The 17,364-nt window shown below is 41.9% G+C and overlaps 1 protein-coding gene across 3 annotated transcripts in view; it reads left to right on the forward strand.

Annotated features, from left to right (window-relative positions):
- Window positions 1–17,364, forward strand: part of iars1 (isoleucyl-tRNA synthetase 1) — a 55,980-nt gene that overhangs the window by 14,667 nt on the left and 23,949 nt on the right. For all 3 annotated transcript variants that reach the window (XM_076268953.1, XM_076268954.1, XM_076268955.1), the window contains exons 12-19: window positions 971–1,062; window positions 2,011–2,109; window positions 9,397–9,523; window positions 13,510–13,583; window positions 14,603–14,797; window positions 15,076–15,162; window positions 15,431–15,514; window positions 17,124–17,268. In XM_076268953.1, the coding sequence (XP_076125068.1) occupies window positions 971–1,062; window positions 2,011–2,109; window positions 9,397–9,523; window positions 13,510–13,583; window positions 14,603–14,797; window positions 15,076–15,162; window positions 15,431–15,514; window positions 17,124–17,268 (903 nt within the window). The remainder of the gene's footprint in view (window positions 1–970; window positions 1,063–2,010; window positions 2,110–9,396; window positions 9,524–13,509; window positions 13,584–14,602; window positions 14,798–15,075; window positions 15,163–15,430; window positions 15,515–17,123; window positions 17,269–17,364) is intronic.

A 17,364-nucleotide genomic window follows, 5' to 3' on the forward strand; every position in this document is an offset into this window, starting at 1 on the left:
AGGTCAAGAAAAGGGCACTGACAGCACTTTATAATATCTGGGGGCCCAGAAGTATTGTCTGTGATAGAACCCAATTTTTCTAGCAGTGCCCCTGCTACAAGGACACAGTGGACATGTCTCCATTGAATTAATATGACTTTTTGTAGGCAGTTTGGCGCATCATTACAGCGGGAGTGAAATGTGTCAAAAAAGGGATGTAGTGAACGGAGAGAGCAGTGACCCCACCCGGTCTTGAACCCAGGTCTCCGGGCCACTAAACCTGCAGCTTGACCGCAACACCAAAGAGCCAGGCCCGTTGGTATGGCAGTCAGAGTGCATACTCAGCCGTCACACTGCCCTCCCCTTCGGAAAGCTTGCCCATGCGCTTCACGCACAATAGCGTCCCTCACGCAATCACCAGCCATACTTCCAGCGTAATAATCAAGGACTGTTGCAAACGTACCATGGGCACAGCAGTACAATGATATCATGCAGCACCTGAAAATAGTCCCCGTAGGCTATAACTTCCAGCAACAAGTTTGAGCGGCAGCAGATTATTACACCAGAATAAGAGTATAGTTCCATGTCAAATCAGCCTAAAAAATCTCCATGTTTCATATTCCGTTAGTCTTATTACACTTTCTAACTTGAGAAGAGACAAGTTTTAAATAGGAAAATTACCGGAAATCTTAAGTCATTTAAGCGTGATGCTAGCGGGCGAGATGCTAATGGTCTAATCCGATTCAATGATCTATGCTAGGCTGGAGCTAAAAGTAGAATCGCCAGACTCAGAGAAAGGCTGGATGAAACGGAGACAGGTAAAACTCAATTGTTTAACTCAAGGGGAGGTGGAAAATGAGCATATTTCTTCAAATGGTGGCTCTTTAAGAAAAAGCGACAATGAGGTATTAATGCTACCAATGAAGCATTGTTGATGTATTCTGTTTATTTGGCTGTCCCTTGTAATTTATTAATCCTCTGTCCCCTTTAGGATGCTGACAAAAACATCATAAAATGGTTGAAGGAAAGTGGACGCCTGGTGAATGCCAGTTCGTTCAAACATAGCTACCCTTTTTGCTGGAGGTGAGTAGTAGAGTGAGTGACGATCCAGAACTTTGTGTTGTCATCTTGTCGACTTTGTCCATTAAAGATGTCCATTTGTCCTCCTTAATGCTCAATCTATGTTTAAGCACCTGCTTGTTGTAAGAAAAAGTGAATGGTGTGTGTGTGTGTGTGTGTGTGTGTGTGTGTGTGTGTGTTTAAGGGTGTATTGAACATGTTTAAGTAGGCTTGACAGGAGGCTTCCTTCAGTGCAAGTCAGTAAAACATTAGCATTTTCTGTCGATACTATCTTTTGCTGGCTCAGCATCTGTTGCCATTGAGGGAAAGGTCAGTAAAGTGTCGTATCCCCACCCATCGACCCTCTCCCACCCAGTGTTACACATGCTCATTAACCTCTCATAAATGCTGCAGCTCTGATGTCTTGCCTTTTGCGGTCTTCATGGAACGTCTGCTCCCCAGCTGGCTAAAGGGTTTCCCCTTTGCTGCCACCTCTGGTGCACCTCATTTAATTAATAAGTCAAGCATTGAACGCATCATGGACGAGTGTGAGGAATGACATCCACACTGTGCTTGTACAGGACAAGTGTAATGGGTAGTTAGTATCCGTTGGTGAGGACAAGCTCTGACATGAATGTCTAAATGAAATACAAAAGCAATACAAATCTGCAAGTTGTGGATTTCGCTGAATATCACTGTAGTGACAAGGGAGATTCAGTTTCAAACGGTAAATTTTTCATCTATCCAGGGCTGGACTACCCCTGTATTCTCAGGATACGTTACAGATACCCCAGTTTCACCGTCCCGGATACTTTATATAGGATACAGTATGTAGCCGGTTTAGGGGCCTGTTTAGAGCCATTAGTTGCATGGTGAATAATCTCTAGTAGGGGGGTTGAAAGGGGACATTTGCATTTTGGGCCACCTGGTATTCATCAAATGTGTGCATGGGTTTTTGGATCTAATTGACAGGTCAGACACACCGCTGATCTACAAGGCAGTACCAAGCTGGTTTGTTCGCGTTGAGCACATGGTTGAGAAACTTTTGGAAAACAACGGCAAATGTTACTGGTGAGACTGAACCCCTAACATAACACAACAGCACTTACACCTCTACCTCAATAATGCTTTTCCCCCTTAATACACCTCAGTGTGTAACAATGGACACTTTCTTGTGCAATATGGAAGTAATTAAAAGAAAGATGTTACAGCTACTGAAGTAAAACCAATTTGTCGTCTACCTTTCCTGCACAGTTTTAATTGATGTTATCATTACATATGAAGAATATAAAGACAGTGAGTCTCCTCAAAATGAGTCTCCAGTGAGTCTCCTCAAAATGAGTCTCCTCAAAATGGAATTGAAATGAAAAAAGAGAGAATCTCTAAGACTTTTAATTACTTGAAAAGCACTGTAGGTATTACTTGAAGAATTTTCAGTTAATTGACAGATGCATTACATTAGAGGGTAGTTGTTGAGGTTTAATTTTATTTATTGGTAGCTAATATTCTTTCTGCTGTAACAAGTCTGCCTTCTGCATTGTCTGCAAGCAAGCCTACTTCATAAACTGTAGATAAATAGCCTAGGTTGTAACATCCTAGTCAGAGTTGTCTACCCCCCTCGAGCAGACATGTTTGACTTTTAAAAATGGATTAATCAAAACCATTTGATTAAACTTTTCTTAAGTGTTTGTACCATGATGTGCATGTATTCTGCTTGTTGACAGTGCTGTTTGATCATCTTGTCGTGGGCAGAAAAAGATTTAGCTTCACTAAAACTGATTAGATCTACTCATGGTTTGATCCACAAAATAGCGCATTCATTTTTGTGTATGCTCACAACTTTCACAAGTAAACACACTTTGTGAAAAATATTTTGGTGATCTATTTAATAGCTGCTACTGTACAGTACATGAAAGGCTCCTTGAATCAGGTGTGTTCCAGACCACATTAGTTCACCACCTGATGTCACTGTACAGCTCTGTCTAGGGACACAAACCCTCCCCCTCTCCTCTGTCCTGGTAACATGGGGTCAGGGTTGATCACTGATGTACTGTAGATGCATCCAGGTGTGTTTTCGTTCCGGTGCGGTTCACAGACCTGCCGGGAAAGGGTCGGCAGCTCCAGTGACACCTGCCCTGATTGTTGTGCTCTTGTGAAGGCTACTGTTTGCCAACAGACACACAGACTCTGGTCTTAAGTAACGGCTTGAGGTGAATTATTTAAAGATCAGATGGAAAGAAAAGATGAAGGTCATGTGGCCAGGAAAGATGGTGACCTGAACCATCAGCACATCCGGACTGCAAAAAAACTACTGGCTGGCTTTCAGGCAGCAGTAAGACATTGCTAATATGACTAGAAAATAGCAATTGCTCATTTGAGTCTTACTGTAGTGTCTTCACACAAGTGTATTTCATAATTTTCTTTGCTTGGTGAAATATATTTTGATATCTAGGGACCCAGAAATGCAGCCATCTTGTGCAACTTTGACATCTACCACAGCAGTTAATGGCATCCTGTTCTTGTGGTGCATGATGTGATATTTGTGTTCATATGTTTGTCTTCCATGCTACAAAGTTTAGACAGGCTAGGAATAAAGGTTTTAAAGATAATAATGTCCAAACATGGCCGCCGTGACAAGACATTTTTGAGAGTGTAAAATTGATGGAAAATCAAGGGTGAATGTATGAAAACATTGGAATGGAAGTTTTGGGACCTAAACATTATGTAGACAAACTTTGAGCAAAATCTGAGATGGTGTAGCAACCATTTTCATGGATTCTGTCTGTTTTGACACAGAATGACCCTTAACTCACTTTCTGGAGACATCTATCTTACTCTCACACAGAACTGACTGGTCTTTACTTAACATGGTTTATTATGATGATGAATGGATTGAAGAATTTCACCAACTGCTTTTCATGAGCAAGAAAATAGCCTTGTCCTTTCCTTTGTCTAACCTCAGGTAGACCAAAGTTATCAGTTGAATTGGAGCAGGGCAGAGAATTTGAAGCATATGGAGAATTATTGACTAGATAAAAAAGCTGATGAAAAAGATGATTATAAGAAGAGAAGAGAGTGGAGTTGAAATATGAACCTGCTTCTTGACAACAAGTGCTGTATTTCCTGCGCTATGAGTCTGTGATATACATTTACAAACAAACCACACTCAGGGGTCGAATTCGGTACCTCTGTTACCTCACATCATTCAGTTCTCCTCTCCACACAGTGCAGTGGTACTGATTGGTAAACCTTATCTTGTTTAACGCTCCCAAAAGGGTCCCACCTGGGAGAGAGCCAGATGCAGTTTGGACATTTGTATGCTGAGAGAATGGCCCCAGCTCAATGCTGCTAGTCCCTCTCCACACACACCTATGACAAACTGCCCAGATGTTGTATATGTTAATACACTGCAGTGTAGCATTGCGCTTCAATGCCATTTAATCCTTTCATTATTTCATACATTGGTTGAAGGGTGAAAGCCCTTAAATGTCCATGCTGTCATTATTTTAAAGGTCAGAGAAAGACTTTTTAGACTTTCTTCGATAACTTCGCTTTAACCCTCTACCTAATAACAAAGACTGGAAAACAGAATCAGACACTTACGACAAGGAATTTTTATTATACGGTGGTATTGGTTGTCAATTAACCATTGGAAGTCTTTTACCATCATTGAAGATGAATTATGTCAATTGTAAAACTGTTCATTATGTGGATTGATATAGCTAAATGTTGAACTAAGCTGCATTTCCAGCAAATGGGGAACCATGGTCTATTTCAGTGGTCCCCAAACTCTTTCTTCCGAGGGCCAGCTCACTATGCCTGGCTCTAAGAGAGGGCCAGATACTCTGAGTATATCAACCATAAATAGCTTAGTGCTGTGAAAAACAGCAGTCTACCTTAGTTGAATATTCCATTACATTTAATCATAGGCTACTGCAATTTAATACCATTGCTAGCTATTTTTTTATGTTGCCACCATGCCATATCAGTGTAAAATGTAGCTCAAATGAAATAATACTAATAAAAAGTAAAAGTAAAAAGTTGTGAACAAGCAATATCCTACAAATAATTTAAAGTTATCAAACTATGAGAGTTTTATGAAGTGCTGGCAAACACATCTGAAATGACCACCATTCTAACTTTCACTCACCTGATGAGAACTTTGAACTCTGTATGAACATTTGAACGTGTGAATAGAAATAGAAATAATTATCCCAGAAAGTCCCAGAAATATGACTTGAATAGAAGTTAGTTAGTTGATAAACTTTTAGAATACTTTGAGCACTGATGCAGTCAGCATAGGCCTCTTACATTGTTTACAGGTAGGCCTACATTTCATTCCGTTTTCGATGGCAAACGCGAAACAGCGCCAAAACAACCACCAGTGGACAAAAAGAATCCTGTTAAGACTCGCCATAGAGAATGAATGGGGAAATTACGGAGGTTAAAGTTTGACGATGTCGTACTCCCGTGCGGGCCAGATGCTATATACCACGTACATGTTTTGGGGGGCCACCTAAAATGAGTTGGCGGGCCGTAGTTTGGGGACCACTGGTCTATTTTTTTAAACTCAAATTGGACCATATTTATTTCGCTGTGATTTATTTCGGTGTGATTTTGACCTAAAGTGTGTTGAAACATGATACCGAGTGTGAATGCATGTCTCATAGCTCACCTCGGCTTGTCCCTTGCACTCAGAAATCTGGCGCTAGTTAGCCAATGCTACCAACACAGTGTTTCGTTGTGGTGCCTCGGGCATCAGCCTAGCCATGCAAATAAATCACTGTGAAAACAATGTGGTACGATCACTTAAAATAATTACTAGTGGCTTTAGTTATCAGTAAAATTCTGTTATAGCAATTCACAGAAAAATGACAGCCCCTGACTAAAATGACAGCCCCTGCACAAGCTATCAGGTTAAATTGATGCTCCTTTCTCTTAGTCTAAGTATTTTGATGAGCAGGTTTTGTATGGAATGTATTGAATTCCTCAAATATACATTCAGAAATTGTTTTCATGAAAAAAATCCCCCTTTAGCCTTAATATGGTTTAAATGTAACTTCACACTTTCTTGTGGGATTAGGATCTATCTGGCCCTGCCCCCTCTCCAAACAATGTTCAGCTACTACTGGCTGCTGCAGCTGACACACTAGCTAGCTTGTTTGCGTCTTAAGGAAGAATTGTCCCACCCCAGGGTACTCAGGATTGGTTCTGTACCCTTATGGTGCACTAATGGATTGATGCCTGAATTGGGCCACATAGACTGTGATTGGTTGAAACATAGTTCTAAAGTAGAAATCCTCAGCCGTGACATTGACTGCTTATTTCGCTTATGATACATCTTGGAAAACATAATACGTAGACATCATACAAACATGTTAAAATGTTAACTTGATTTTCACCAGAGGACTCTCTGACTTACTCCAGTTGTTGGACTTTCAGTTGTGTGGCTTAGGTCTTGTTGAAGGTGTTTTAAAGGAGATTCTCAAAGGAGAGGCTTAGTTTGGTCTGTGTGTTGCTGCTGGAGGGAGGCGGTATGATTAGTTGTGCCAAACCCACATGCTCCTTCTGTGCGCCCTCTGAACACTTATTGATTGGATCCCCCTCCTCATCCTTTATGATTGGGATCTCAGAGTCCACCTATTACCTAGTGGAAAGAGGGCACTGTGTTTGCCATACCCTTATGGCTGGAAATACTCTGAAAGCATAATTGCAGGAACCAAATCAATATGTTCTCATATCCCATTCGCCTTCATTATTCTCTTTTATTTTTTTTGTTAAATGTCCGATATAATTCAAGTCGGGCCTATAACCTACTGAAATCATGAAATGAATGAAAATAATTGTAACTGTTTGGGTAGAGTTGCTAATAATTTTCCTCTTCACCTAGTATAAGGTTCCTCCTCCCCTCCCCCTAGACGCTACATACTGTAATTAGGGCTGTAATGGAACACAAAAATCGGTTTTGAAGCCACGTTAATTTTTGGTACAGTAAGCCTGTAGGTACTGCTAACCTAAAATTCAATATTTTTGATCCACAGTGGGAATAGTATTTTGAAAAGGTGTCATGTGTTTTGACATTAATTGACTAAACTGACATGACTCAAGTTTGAAACATGGTCCGCAAGCAAAAAAGCGTACTGTTGATTACTGTTAAAGAGTGAATTTGGTATATTCGGTTCGCATATTTAACCTAACGTCCTCTACGTTCAGTACAAATATGTGTATCTTTACACCCCTATTAATCAAATGACAACTCTCCTATGCTCCTGAAGCAGGCTGTTCGTTGGCTGGAATTCGTTCCCCATTTGTATCTGTTTTCCGTGCACGCTTAATGGACAATTAGAGCACTGTGGGAAGTGATCAGCTGAATTTATCAAAAAAGTGGATTGGATTAGGATCATGGACTGTAAACTAGAAAACAAAGGCATGAGGCGCCAACATGATGATGTTTAATTAATCCTACACAGTCACACTTTACATTCCACATTTACTCCTAAGGAGAGGGAGGAAAAGAGAGTGAGGTGGAGAAAATCATTCAATTGATATATTGGGTGCCTAAATAGTAATGCCTGCCACAAATGGGAATTGATGAACTCGTTGCTCAGCTGGTGGAACATGCCTTCCCATTTATACGCTGATGTTCTCTAAGGGTAGCACCATGTCCCACAAAAAGAAAAGAAAAAAAAACATTATAAAAATTGAAAACTGTTGAGATGAAGGGGATGCCTGGGAGAGAGCTTTAACCTTTGCAACTTGTAAAAGAAGGCTACAGTTTATTTTTAGATGCATAAAAGAATCAAGAAGCTGCGAGAAATGACACTGCTTCAGAGAAATTACATTTGAAATGACTGATTTTGAGTAAGTTACACAAATGACTCCTATGCTAGTGAAGCATATGACTAAACCAAGTTAATGCTGTAATAGCATATCTGTGTCATGAAGGATGTATTCAACAGCATGGATGGATGATTTAATTCAATAATAGTAACAATTGTAAAAATAAAATTCTTAAAATGATATTAAGTGATATCCTTCAGTAAAAACATCCACTAAATCCACCCTGCGGATAACATTAATGACATTAAAGGTGCCCTGCCACACAAAACCGTTTTTATTTGTATTTTTTTTAAACATGTTAGGTCCATATGTGTTTGTGCTATGTCGTGAATGTGAAAATGAACAGCTACCTCCTCTGTCAGCTCTAGCCACTGAAAAGAAATAAGCAGAGAAATTAGGCCAATTGCAAAAGCTCTTCAGATTGATGTGGAATTGATGAGCTCATTACTATTCATGAGCTCGCCCAGTTGAGACCTATGCAAGGATGGCTGAATGTCAACGGACTTGTGCGCAATGCACAAATAGAACTTCAACAATGCATTTTGCCCAAGAACCCAGACTTAAGGATCAAATGGCTTCAGTTTATTTTTTGGGACAATGTCACAGGCTTTGCGAAAAGGTTGCTGTTGAAGCCTGGAGCAGTAGGCTACCATCGCAGTCTACGACCAGTGCCTGTAAGTAAGACGTAATTGTCAACTAAAGGAAGTGCTATGTTATACAGGTTTAATGCACTCGCTAGCTTAGCACTCGCTAGCCAAGCTAAGTTCATGCCATGAAGCTAAAATTAGTTGATAACACCTGTCATGTTATGGACGAAACCTACTAGCTGTTAGCCAATCAGAGTCAAGCAGCTTAGCTCGTTGAATATTAATGAGAACTGGAGCAAATCGAGCTGAGTCTTCATGCAGGCTTTCAATACCACGCTAAAATGGCTTGAAACAAGGTAACCAAGGCATGTTTTCCACAAAAAATGTTAGAGACCATGGTAGAACTTCAGACATTACCACAAAGTAATGAAATACGTGTGGCAGGGCATCTTTAAGGTCTGTTTGATTATATTTATGAAACTATCTCCCATAAAAAAGAGCACCTATTTCAAATCAAACAGACTTTCCGGTCACTTTTGATTTTTAGTGTCAAGGATTAAATAGGTCTCAGTTTGACCCATGTCTCAAACTTCTTTACTTGCAACAGAGCTGTGATATACACCTAAAAAGTGTGCATTGTGGGTATTTAAAGTCCTGCTGAACTTCACTACTCATTCTACTGTGTGATTTACCGATCGTCGTGGTTTCCAAACAGATGTGCTGGTTGTGCTGGGAAATTATATAAGCTTCATTGTATAAAATTTTTTCTGTTCCCACTAGTTTATGCATCATATCTCTGTGCTTGCCTTCTCACCACAACACCCCCTCCCCCAACCACAACCTCTTTATTTTAATACCCCAAAGCACCACCCCACACACATTTCAGGGAACTAATTTCTTGCTGTCCTGAGGAATTTGATTTGTCTTCTAGGGTGCCAGAGTTTGTGCGGGAGAAGCGCTTTGGCAACTGGCTGCGTGATGCTCGCGACTGGGCCATCTCACGGAACCGCTACTGGGGCACCCCTATCCCACTGTGGGTCAGCGATGACTATGAGGAGGTCAGTCATGTGGGAGCGACCAGGGGCTCTGTCTGTCGCTCTTACTAGCGTCATGACAATTTTGTGCAGTTCCACACATGGGGTTGTTGAGTCCTAAGAATAGATTAATGCTGAAGTATATGTTACAGAACAGGGTCTGAAATGACGAGTGGAACAGTGGCTGTCAATCTTGGGTGGGCAACTAATGTTAGAGTCTAAGAACATTAAGTAAACTCATTTGATTCCTTATTTAACTATATGTACCGCATAGCGGTACAAAATACCACCGCCGCTCAGTCCTGTACATCCATTCCACGAAACTAAATCATATTAATGAATTTGTCTCCATCTTCTACTCCATCCCCCACTCTTGAAACTTTTGTGTATGCTTGTTTGGAATGTGTGTTTGCGGGCCGCACACAAAGTAGCCTACTGGCGCTGCAAAGGTGAATAGATTTGTAGCACTTGCCAAAAAATTTGTAGCATTGTTATAAAACCTTTAAAATCTCTAAACAATCACAAGTAGGGCAGTTCATCACAGTCCATCCTTTGCAACTGGACTGATGAAAGGTACACCCGTAGGCTACATTGTATTTGGGAAAAGCAGAAGGTAGCAGCATAATGTATTTATTTATTTATTATTAAACAAAACAATCCCTGTCAGTTCCATGCAGTTTTCAACAGCTATCAAGAAGAGAGGTCATTTCATGGATTTTTGTGAATGTTTGTTCTTCTACATATGCATAAGTTTAGTCATCTAGTTCAAATGATATTCAGCTTTATTGTCAATGCACAAATTAAATACCAGTAGTCTAAAACAAAATGCTGTTTTACCCAGTGGTGCAAATAACTGACATGTCCAAAAGGGCCTTCATGAAATGCGTTGCTAGACTGTTCATACACATTTTAACGGGCCAAGTTGACGAGCTACTGTCCGTTATTGTTTGTGCAAATAATATGCTGACTCATGTTCCCTTGCATTTTGCAACTATGAGGTCCATGGTTAGTCTGGCGAAAAGCTCAATCTTTTAAGAAATCGAAAAGGAATCGCCGGCAGATCAGGCTGAGTTCACCCAGCCTAGTCCATGGTAGGCGCTCGATAGAAATATTGTTTAATTTTGCGATTTAGATATTCACGCACTGGGGCCCCCCCCCTGCGCTTTTTGAGACTTTGAGCAGAAATGTCCCAGCCCGGTGTTTAGGATGCATCATATGTATCTTTCAGGTAGCCTATAGGCCATATTTTCCATTAGAAAACCATCAGGTAGCGAACGTGTCTAACTCACTTAGCTCCTGTTAGTAGCCTAGGTTATGGTCATAAGCAAATGAGATGACAGTCGAAAGATACAATTAGTGCTGTTATCAATTTGCTTGGTAGCCTATAACTGCATTTATGGTTTTCTACAAATAAATCAATAATCAAATTGGCCTCCATCACTCAACCAATGCTAACTGTAACATTATTTTACCTACGTCCTAGGCTATTGATATAACTTAAGATTAACATAGCCTACATGCAGTAAAAACCAAGCATGTCCGATAAACATTCTCAGATTTATTTCGGCTTTAAGAAGAAATGGGAATTACATGTCATTCAGAAATCATTCTACCCTTATTAGACGTTCTCTGCAGTAAACTACAGTTGTAGCGTAGTGTCTTTCCAACCCACTTTAGATTAACTTCCAACAGAATTACGTCTCACTGCAACGATGCGCCATCTGGTGGACACACGACTACGTGACGCCAATACTGGAAATGCAGCCAAAATATTATGATGAATATTTGGTTTTCCTTTAATCCTACTGAATTTGTAATTATATATCGGCCGTTCTAATTGCCGATACTGATGGTATCTGCGTGCCTGTGTGTGTGTGCGTGTGTATATTTGTGCACCACCATCTACAGGCCAATGAGTGTACAGTCACTAAATGTATTCATAACTTCATTTTTTTAGACCCCCCCCCATGATGGATCAAATTTTACGAAACTTGGCATACCCCCAGAGAATGTCAAGTTAATCATACACATAAAATTTGGTGCAGTTCTGAACATCTTAACTGAAGAGAGGGGCGATTAAAGCAGAATGATATTGCATTTTCATTTTTTACCGGGGGGGGGGGGGGTGCAAATCACAAATGAGTGATTATGGGCTAGGTTGATGTGGGCCCTTGAGACCAACATACCACAAAAATGTCTTCATCCTCGGTGCCACGGTTCAGGTAGTTATTTAGGAAAAACTGCATTTTTTGGGTTTCGGGGGGCCCAGCGAGGGGGGACGGGGGGGGGGGGACGGGGGGTTGGCCCCCTGGGACCAAACTAAATTTTTCCGTAAAAGTCTAGTGGGGCTACATACCCATCAAATTTCATGTGCCCCGGTGGTTCGGTGTCCCGGGTATCATTGACCAAAAATTCCGGATGTAGATGACGGGGGGGGGGGGGGGACTTTGACAATCCCTATATGACCGCTTCGCTAGCTGCAGTCATAATTAGTGACATTGTGAATCTTTAGGGAAAATGACTCATTTGCAGTATGCCTGGCCTCCATTGCCAAAAGGGGAAGCGTTTTTTACTGAATCAATAACTTGTCAAATAAATCACAACCAGGAAAGACATCTCCATAATTGCACACCCATTAAGTTATTATAAGAACCTTTACAAGTGAATGGTCATCTATCCAATAAATAGACCTGGGAAGTAGTGAAAAAAATGTAAAAAAGATGAAACCCCAAAAAAGTATTTGCAGTTGGCTTATGGGTGACAGAAGTGGGTTGTTGGGGCTCTCTACACACATGGTAAACGAATCCACTGTGGTGAGAAGAGAAAGAGGGACAGCGTCCTGCTTCCTGAAAATAGCCTTATGACTGTTTCAAGGCGGCGGTCTCTGGAGTGCTTCCTTGAACTCCCCAAGCTCAAGGCAGTCCAGGAAAAGTGGATCTCCTGCTCTTCATGCTCTTCATGCCGCCAGAGGCCTCAATCTGGGCCAGCGCTCCAGCAGCCTGCTCTGGAAGTGGAACAGGGGGCCGCTGGCTTCTCTGCTCGCGGAGGGAGACGGATGCTGTGCGTTCTTTATTTATTTATAATTTGGCTCGAGTCCTAGACAAGTTCAGCAACCCACCTGATCAGTCTGACCCTGTTAGCTTCAGCTTTTAGTTTACGGACATAGGTTGGAAGGAAAAAGAAATCTTACTTATGTTTGTATACTTTGTTAATATAAAAAGTAGAAAAAAAGCCTATAACAGGTTATTGGACTTAAATAGGGACTGGATGAAGAGCTTTTCTGTGGATAAAGTCCGTTTCTCATGTTTATTCTAGGCATCATCTAGTGAAATGTCTCTTGTGTGTCTTGATGCCCCTAAAAAGTATGTCAGCAGGCAATCAGTTCACCTCACTTAGTGACAATTAGGTCACATCCATCCACCAGTCTGAAGTCTGAAATGATGCTCTGACCTTACAAGAATGGCAACTGCTTCAGCACTTGTTCCGTTTCTGGAAAGAGAACTGTAGCTAAATTTAAGCTCCTTTAATGAAGATGTTCACCATCTCCTTCAACACGCTTCAAACCTAAAATACTGCAGTCTTCTACAGGAAGAATAGATTCAAAGGTTGGATGGTTGCCAGTGAATGTGAAGGGACTAGAGGTGAAAAATGGGAATGAGAAACTGTACATTTTAACAGTACTGTGCATGTGCAACTGTACTTCTTTTAGAATTATTATTATTTCAAATGAACAGTGACTACATTTGTAAGTTTTGTGAAAACATTTCACGCTGATCCAAAGAAAGGCTTACAGATCATTTTGAATGCTAGTTTTAGAATATTTGACATACATTTTGAACTATTTGATATATATAGGTTACCCTAGTGTCATTATTATTTAGGTTAACTTTTTTGTCTGCCATCTGAAGGACACTTGAGCTCAGGTACCATTTTTAAAGTAGAGCAAACCTCACAGACTTGTTTTCTGTCTTCCCTTGCTGTGTCTGTCTGTGTGTCTCTCTGTTGTTCAGGTTGTTTGTGTGGGCTCCATGGCTGAGCTCGAGGAGCTGAGTGGAGTGAAAGTAACCGATCTGCATCGGGAGAGGTGAGTCACTGATCGCCTGGTCCGCCATCACACCGGATCTCTCTCTCTCTCTCTCTCTCTCTCTCTCTCTCTCTCCCCCTCCCTCCTCTTCCTCCTCCACTCTCTCTCCACCACTGAGGCGGAACGGGTGGTGGTACCTAGAGGAGAGGGCTGGATCACTTTCACCTCTTAATTACTCTTAATTAAGTGCAGCACAAGGACTCCTCCCTTTGTCTGACGACTGAGGAGGATCACTCAGCTCGTCCCTCTTTTATGGGCGCCGTGCCTACTCACCCTGGTCAGCCCATTGTGTGGGAAATACTGTTTTGCCTGCAGTTAGAAAATGGCAGCTGTGCGTGTAGTTCAGCAATGGCACAAACAATTCTCTGGCATTTAGGATGAGTAATTTAGCTTTAGCACAAATTGGAAATAATTAGATGCAAAAAGAAATTGCAAATTATTTAAACAATCAAGAAAGTGCCAAAGTCACATCTTTTGAAGATAACTTTTTCATTGTATTAGAGAAACTATCCACATCCCTTCCTTTTTGCGTTGTTGTGCTAATACTTACCGGCTGACTACACATTAGCTCATACCTAACTGAAAGCCCCAAACGCTAACCTACACACTGGCCCCACGTGGTGTAAAGACTTGAAAGTAAGACCTATGGTGTGTCATTGAAATGTGTGTGTCAGCTTGACAGAGCTCCAGTGAGAGGTCACTTACCTATGGCTCTCACTCCCCATTAATAGCTCTCTCCCAACGTACCTTCTGGATAGCCAGTCTCCTCACAAAGGCCTGTAGTTATTGTGAGCCCCGAAGGTGAGGACAGGTGTTCATTTAACCAATTAGCCACAGGTAGTGGCATCACTGAAGCCCCGCCTGTAAGTCAGTGCTTTCCCTACCTCATGCCTAACCTATCGCAACAGTGTTTAGTATTACATTTAATTTGATTTGAACAAAAAGCCCTTTGATTTCATCTCACCTATAACATATACCCTTACATGCTTGCATGTGTGTGTGTGTGTGTGTGTTTGTAGCATTGATGGCCTGACCATTCCTTCTCGCTGTGGCAAGGGCCAACTGAAGCGTATTTCCGAGGTGTTTGACTGCTGGTTTGAGAGTGGCAGTATGCCCTACGCTCAGGCGCACTACCCCTTTGAGAACCGCAGGGAGTTTGAAGACACCTTCCCTGCTGACTTTATTGCAGAGGGCATTGACCAGACCAGAGGATGGTAAGAAGCCGTGACCGACATCTCTTAATGCCACATTTACAGACTACGAAGAAGCCACAAGGTGTCGTGTCATTTAGACCTGTTGTGTAGCCTTTCATTGTTGATTTTTTTGTTATTTTGTTGCTGTTAAGTATACATATTTAACATTAACAGCATACATATTCAGCATGTGGCATTAGTAGGAGCAACTCTATCAGTTTGTAGTAGTAAGAGGAAATATGTTATGTTCTGTTGGTCAAAAGATGCATTGTGATGTGTAATTGTGTTCACTTGTATAGGTTTTACACACTGCTGGTGCTGTCTACGGCCCTCTTTGGTAGACCTCCCTTCAAAAATGTGATTGTCAATGGACTGGTGCTGGCCAGGTTTGTGCTCTTTTTAGTCTCCGACCATATGCAGTGATGCTGTATGACATTCAGCCAGTGGGCTTATCATATGCTGCCGACAGGTTTCTTGTCTTTAGGCATAAATACACACACACACACACACACACACCCACACACACACACACACACACTCAAACTCATGCAAGGACATCCATGCTTACAATACATGCTAATAACTAAGTGACCTGGAAAGCTTTGTCGAGTTACTAGCAGCATTCACTTGGCTGATATGCTTTTCTGTATGCAGTGATGGCCAGAAGATGAGCAAAAGGAAGAAAAACTACCCTGACCCAAATGTTATTGTGCAGAACTATGGTGCTGATGCCTTGAGGTAAGGAACTACGATCATTTAGACAAATAGCGAATCAAAAAGCCATTATTTTGTGGAATAATCCTGAAATGCATGTGAAGAGGAAATGCATGTTTTGCCTCAGACAGAGCTAGCTAATATGAAGTGAAGCATGCAATTGATGTGTTTAAATTCTCTATTTTCCTTTTTTCCCCTCTTTGCTCTATTTTAATCAAATGGTTTTAGGCGATCAAGTGACATTGCCATATGGCTAGTGAATGAAGCATTATTGAATACATCCATATGTTCAAGACAGTTCCACAGTAGCCATTGTTTGCCCTGAAGCTTATAATTCCAAATGCTGTTTAGTTTGCTCTCCTGTCTGTTTTTGCTTTTTTGAGTTAATTGCATTTGTCTCACATTGATCTGTATCCACAAAAGAACAAACGCAGCCATTATTGACCCTCCAGCTAAATTGGCATCTAAACTATCCAAATATTTTCTCTCTAATGAGACTTGGGCCAATTATCTGCATGGATGCTGATCCTTGTAGCTGAGTCAGTGGTTGCACCTCTTGAGTTATTTGACTCTCCTGTGACCTGTAAATCACAAAGCATTTGGATAGTTGACTGCAGGTGTTCTACCACAGAGGTGAAGCTCCTAATCTGTGTCAGGGAGCAGCATTACTCCAGAACACTGTCTTCACCATGTTTTAATGTGGCCTCTGAAAGCATTTGTTTTTAGCGAGGCAGTCTTTTTCATCTGCTGTTGGACTGCCATTTGTTCAGACCACCATATGTCAGCTTGGACCGTGCTAGGGCTGCAATGGGCACGTGGCTGGCCTGATTTACTCTCTCCTCTCCCCGATCATCAGACACGACCGAGACGGGCTGGGCTCAGTGTATTATATCTCTCTCTCCTCGTTGGGAACCCTGTGATCAATGCTCAGAGAAATGACTTCATGTGTCTTCCAGACAATCCCATGAAAACTCAGCAAATGCATTCCTGGGAAAAGAAAAAATCATCTTGCTTATTCACTCTACTCACCATCTGCCTGACTGGTGTCTCGCTCTCCCCCTTTCCCTTTCTGCTTAGTGCTTGATCTCATTTCTGGGCAGTGTGGCCTGATGACCATTACATCAGGGTGATTCATGATCCCCACAGCCAGGAACCTCTCGTCCCTCCACACATTTACGTCCCGCTGACTTGCAAATCGATGGCCGGCAATGACCAACCGCTCTCGCAAATCATCTGCATTCTAGGAAGAGTGCAATTGAATGGCCTGTTGATGAGACGAGAAAAGGGGGATTGGGAGTGGCAAGAGTTAGGGAGGTGAAGATGTGAGCCTCCAGCTAGGGAGAGAGAGTGAGAGAGAGAGAGAGAGAGAGAGAGAGAGGGGGAGATAGAGAGAGAGGGAGAGAGGGGGAGATAGAGAGAGAGGGAGAGAGGGGGAGAGAGAGAGATGGAGAGAGAGGGAGAGAGGGGGGGTAGAGGGGGAGAGAGAGGGGGAGAGAGAGAGAGGGGGAGAGAGATTGAGAGAGAGTGGGGGGGAGAGAGAGAATGGCTTAAGGCAGGATGCTGGAAAGGAAGAAGGGAGAATTAAAATGCATGATGAGAACCAGTTCTAATCTGGTGATGTGCGGTTCCCTAGGCTCTACCTAATCAACTCCCCAGTGGTGCGTGCCGAGAACCTGCGCTTCAAGGAGGATGGTGTGAGAGATGTGCTGAAGGATGTCTTTCTGCCCTGGTACAACGCCTATCGCTTCCTGGTGCAAAATATACACAGGTTGCAAAAGGTAACTGATTCCTCAGAGACTAGTACTAAGACACTACTAGACAGTGGTAGGCACTAGTACAACATTGTGCATTATCCATCACTTCAAATGAACATG

Source organism: Alosa pseudoharengus, unplaced genomic scaffold, assembly GCF_046254945.1.
Source record: "Alosa pseudoharengus isolate Yale_2024_CS ecotype anadromous, Long Island Sound unplaced genomic scaffold, YU_APseudo_1.1 YU_APseudo_1.1_scf_5, whole genome shotgun sequence".
NCBI classification, from domain to species: domain Eukaryota; kingdom Metazoa; phylum Chordata; class Actinopteri; order Clupeiformes; family Clupeidae; genus Alosa; species Alosa pseudoharengus.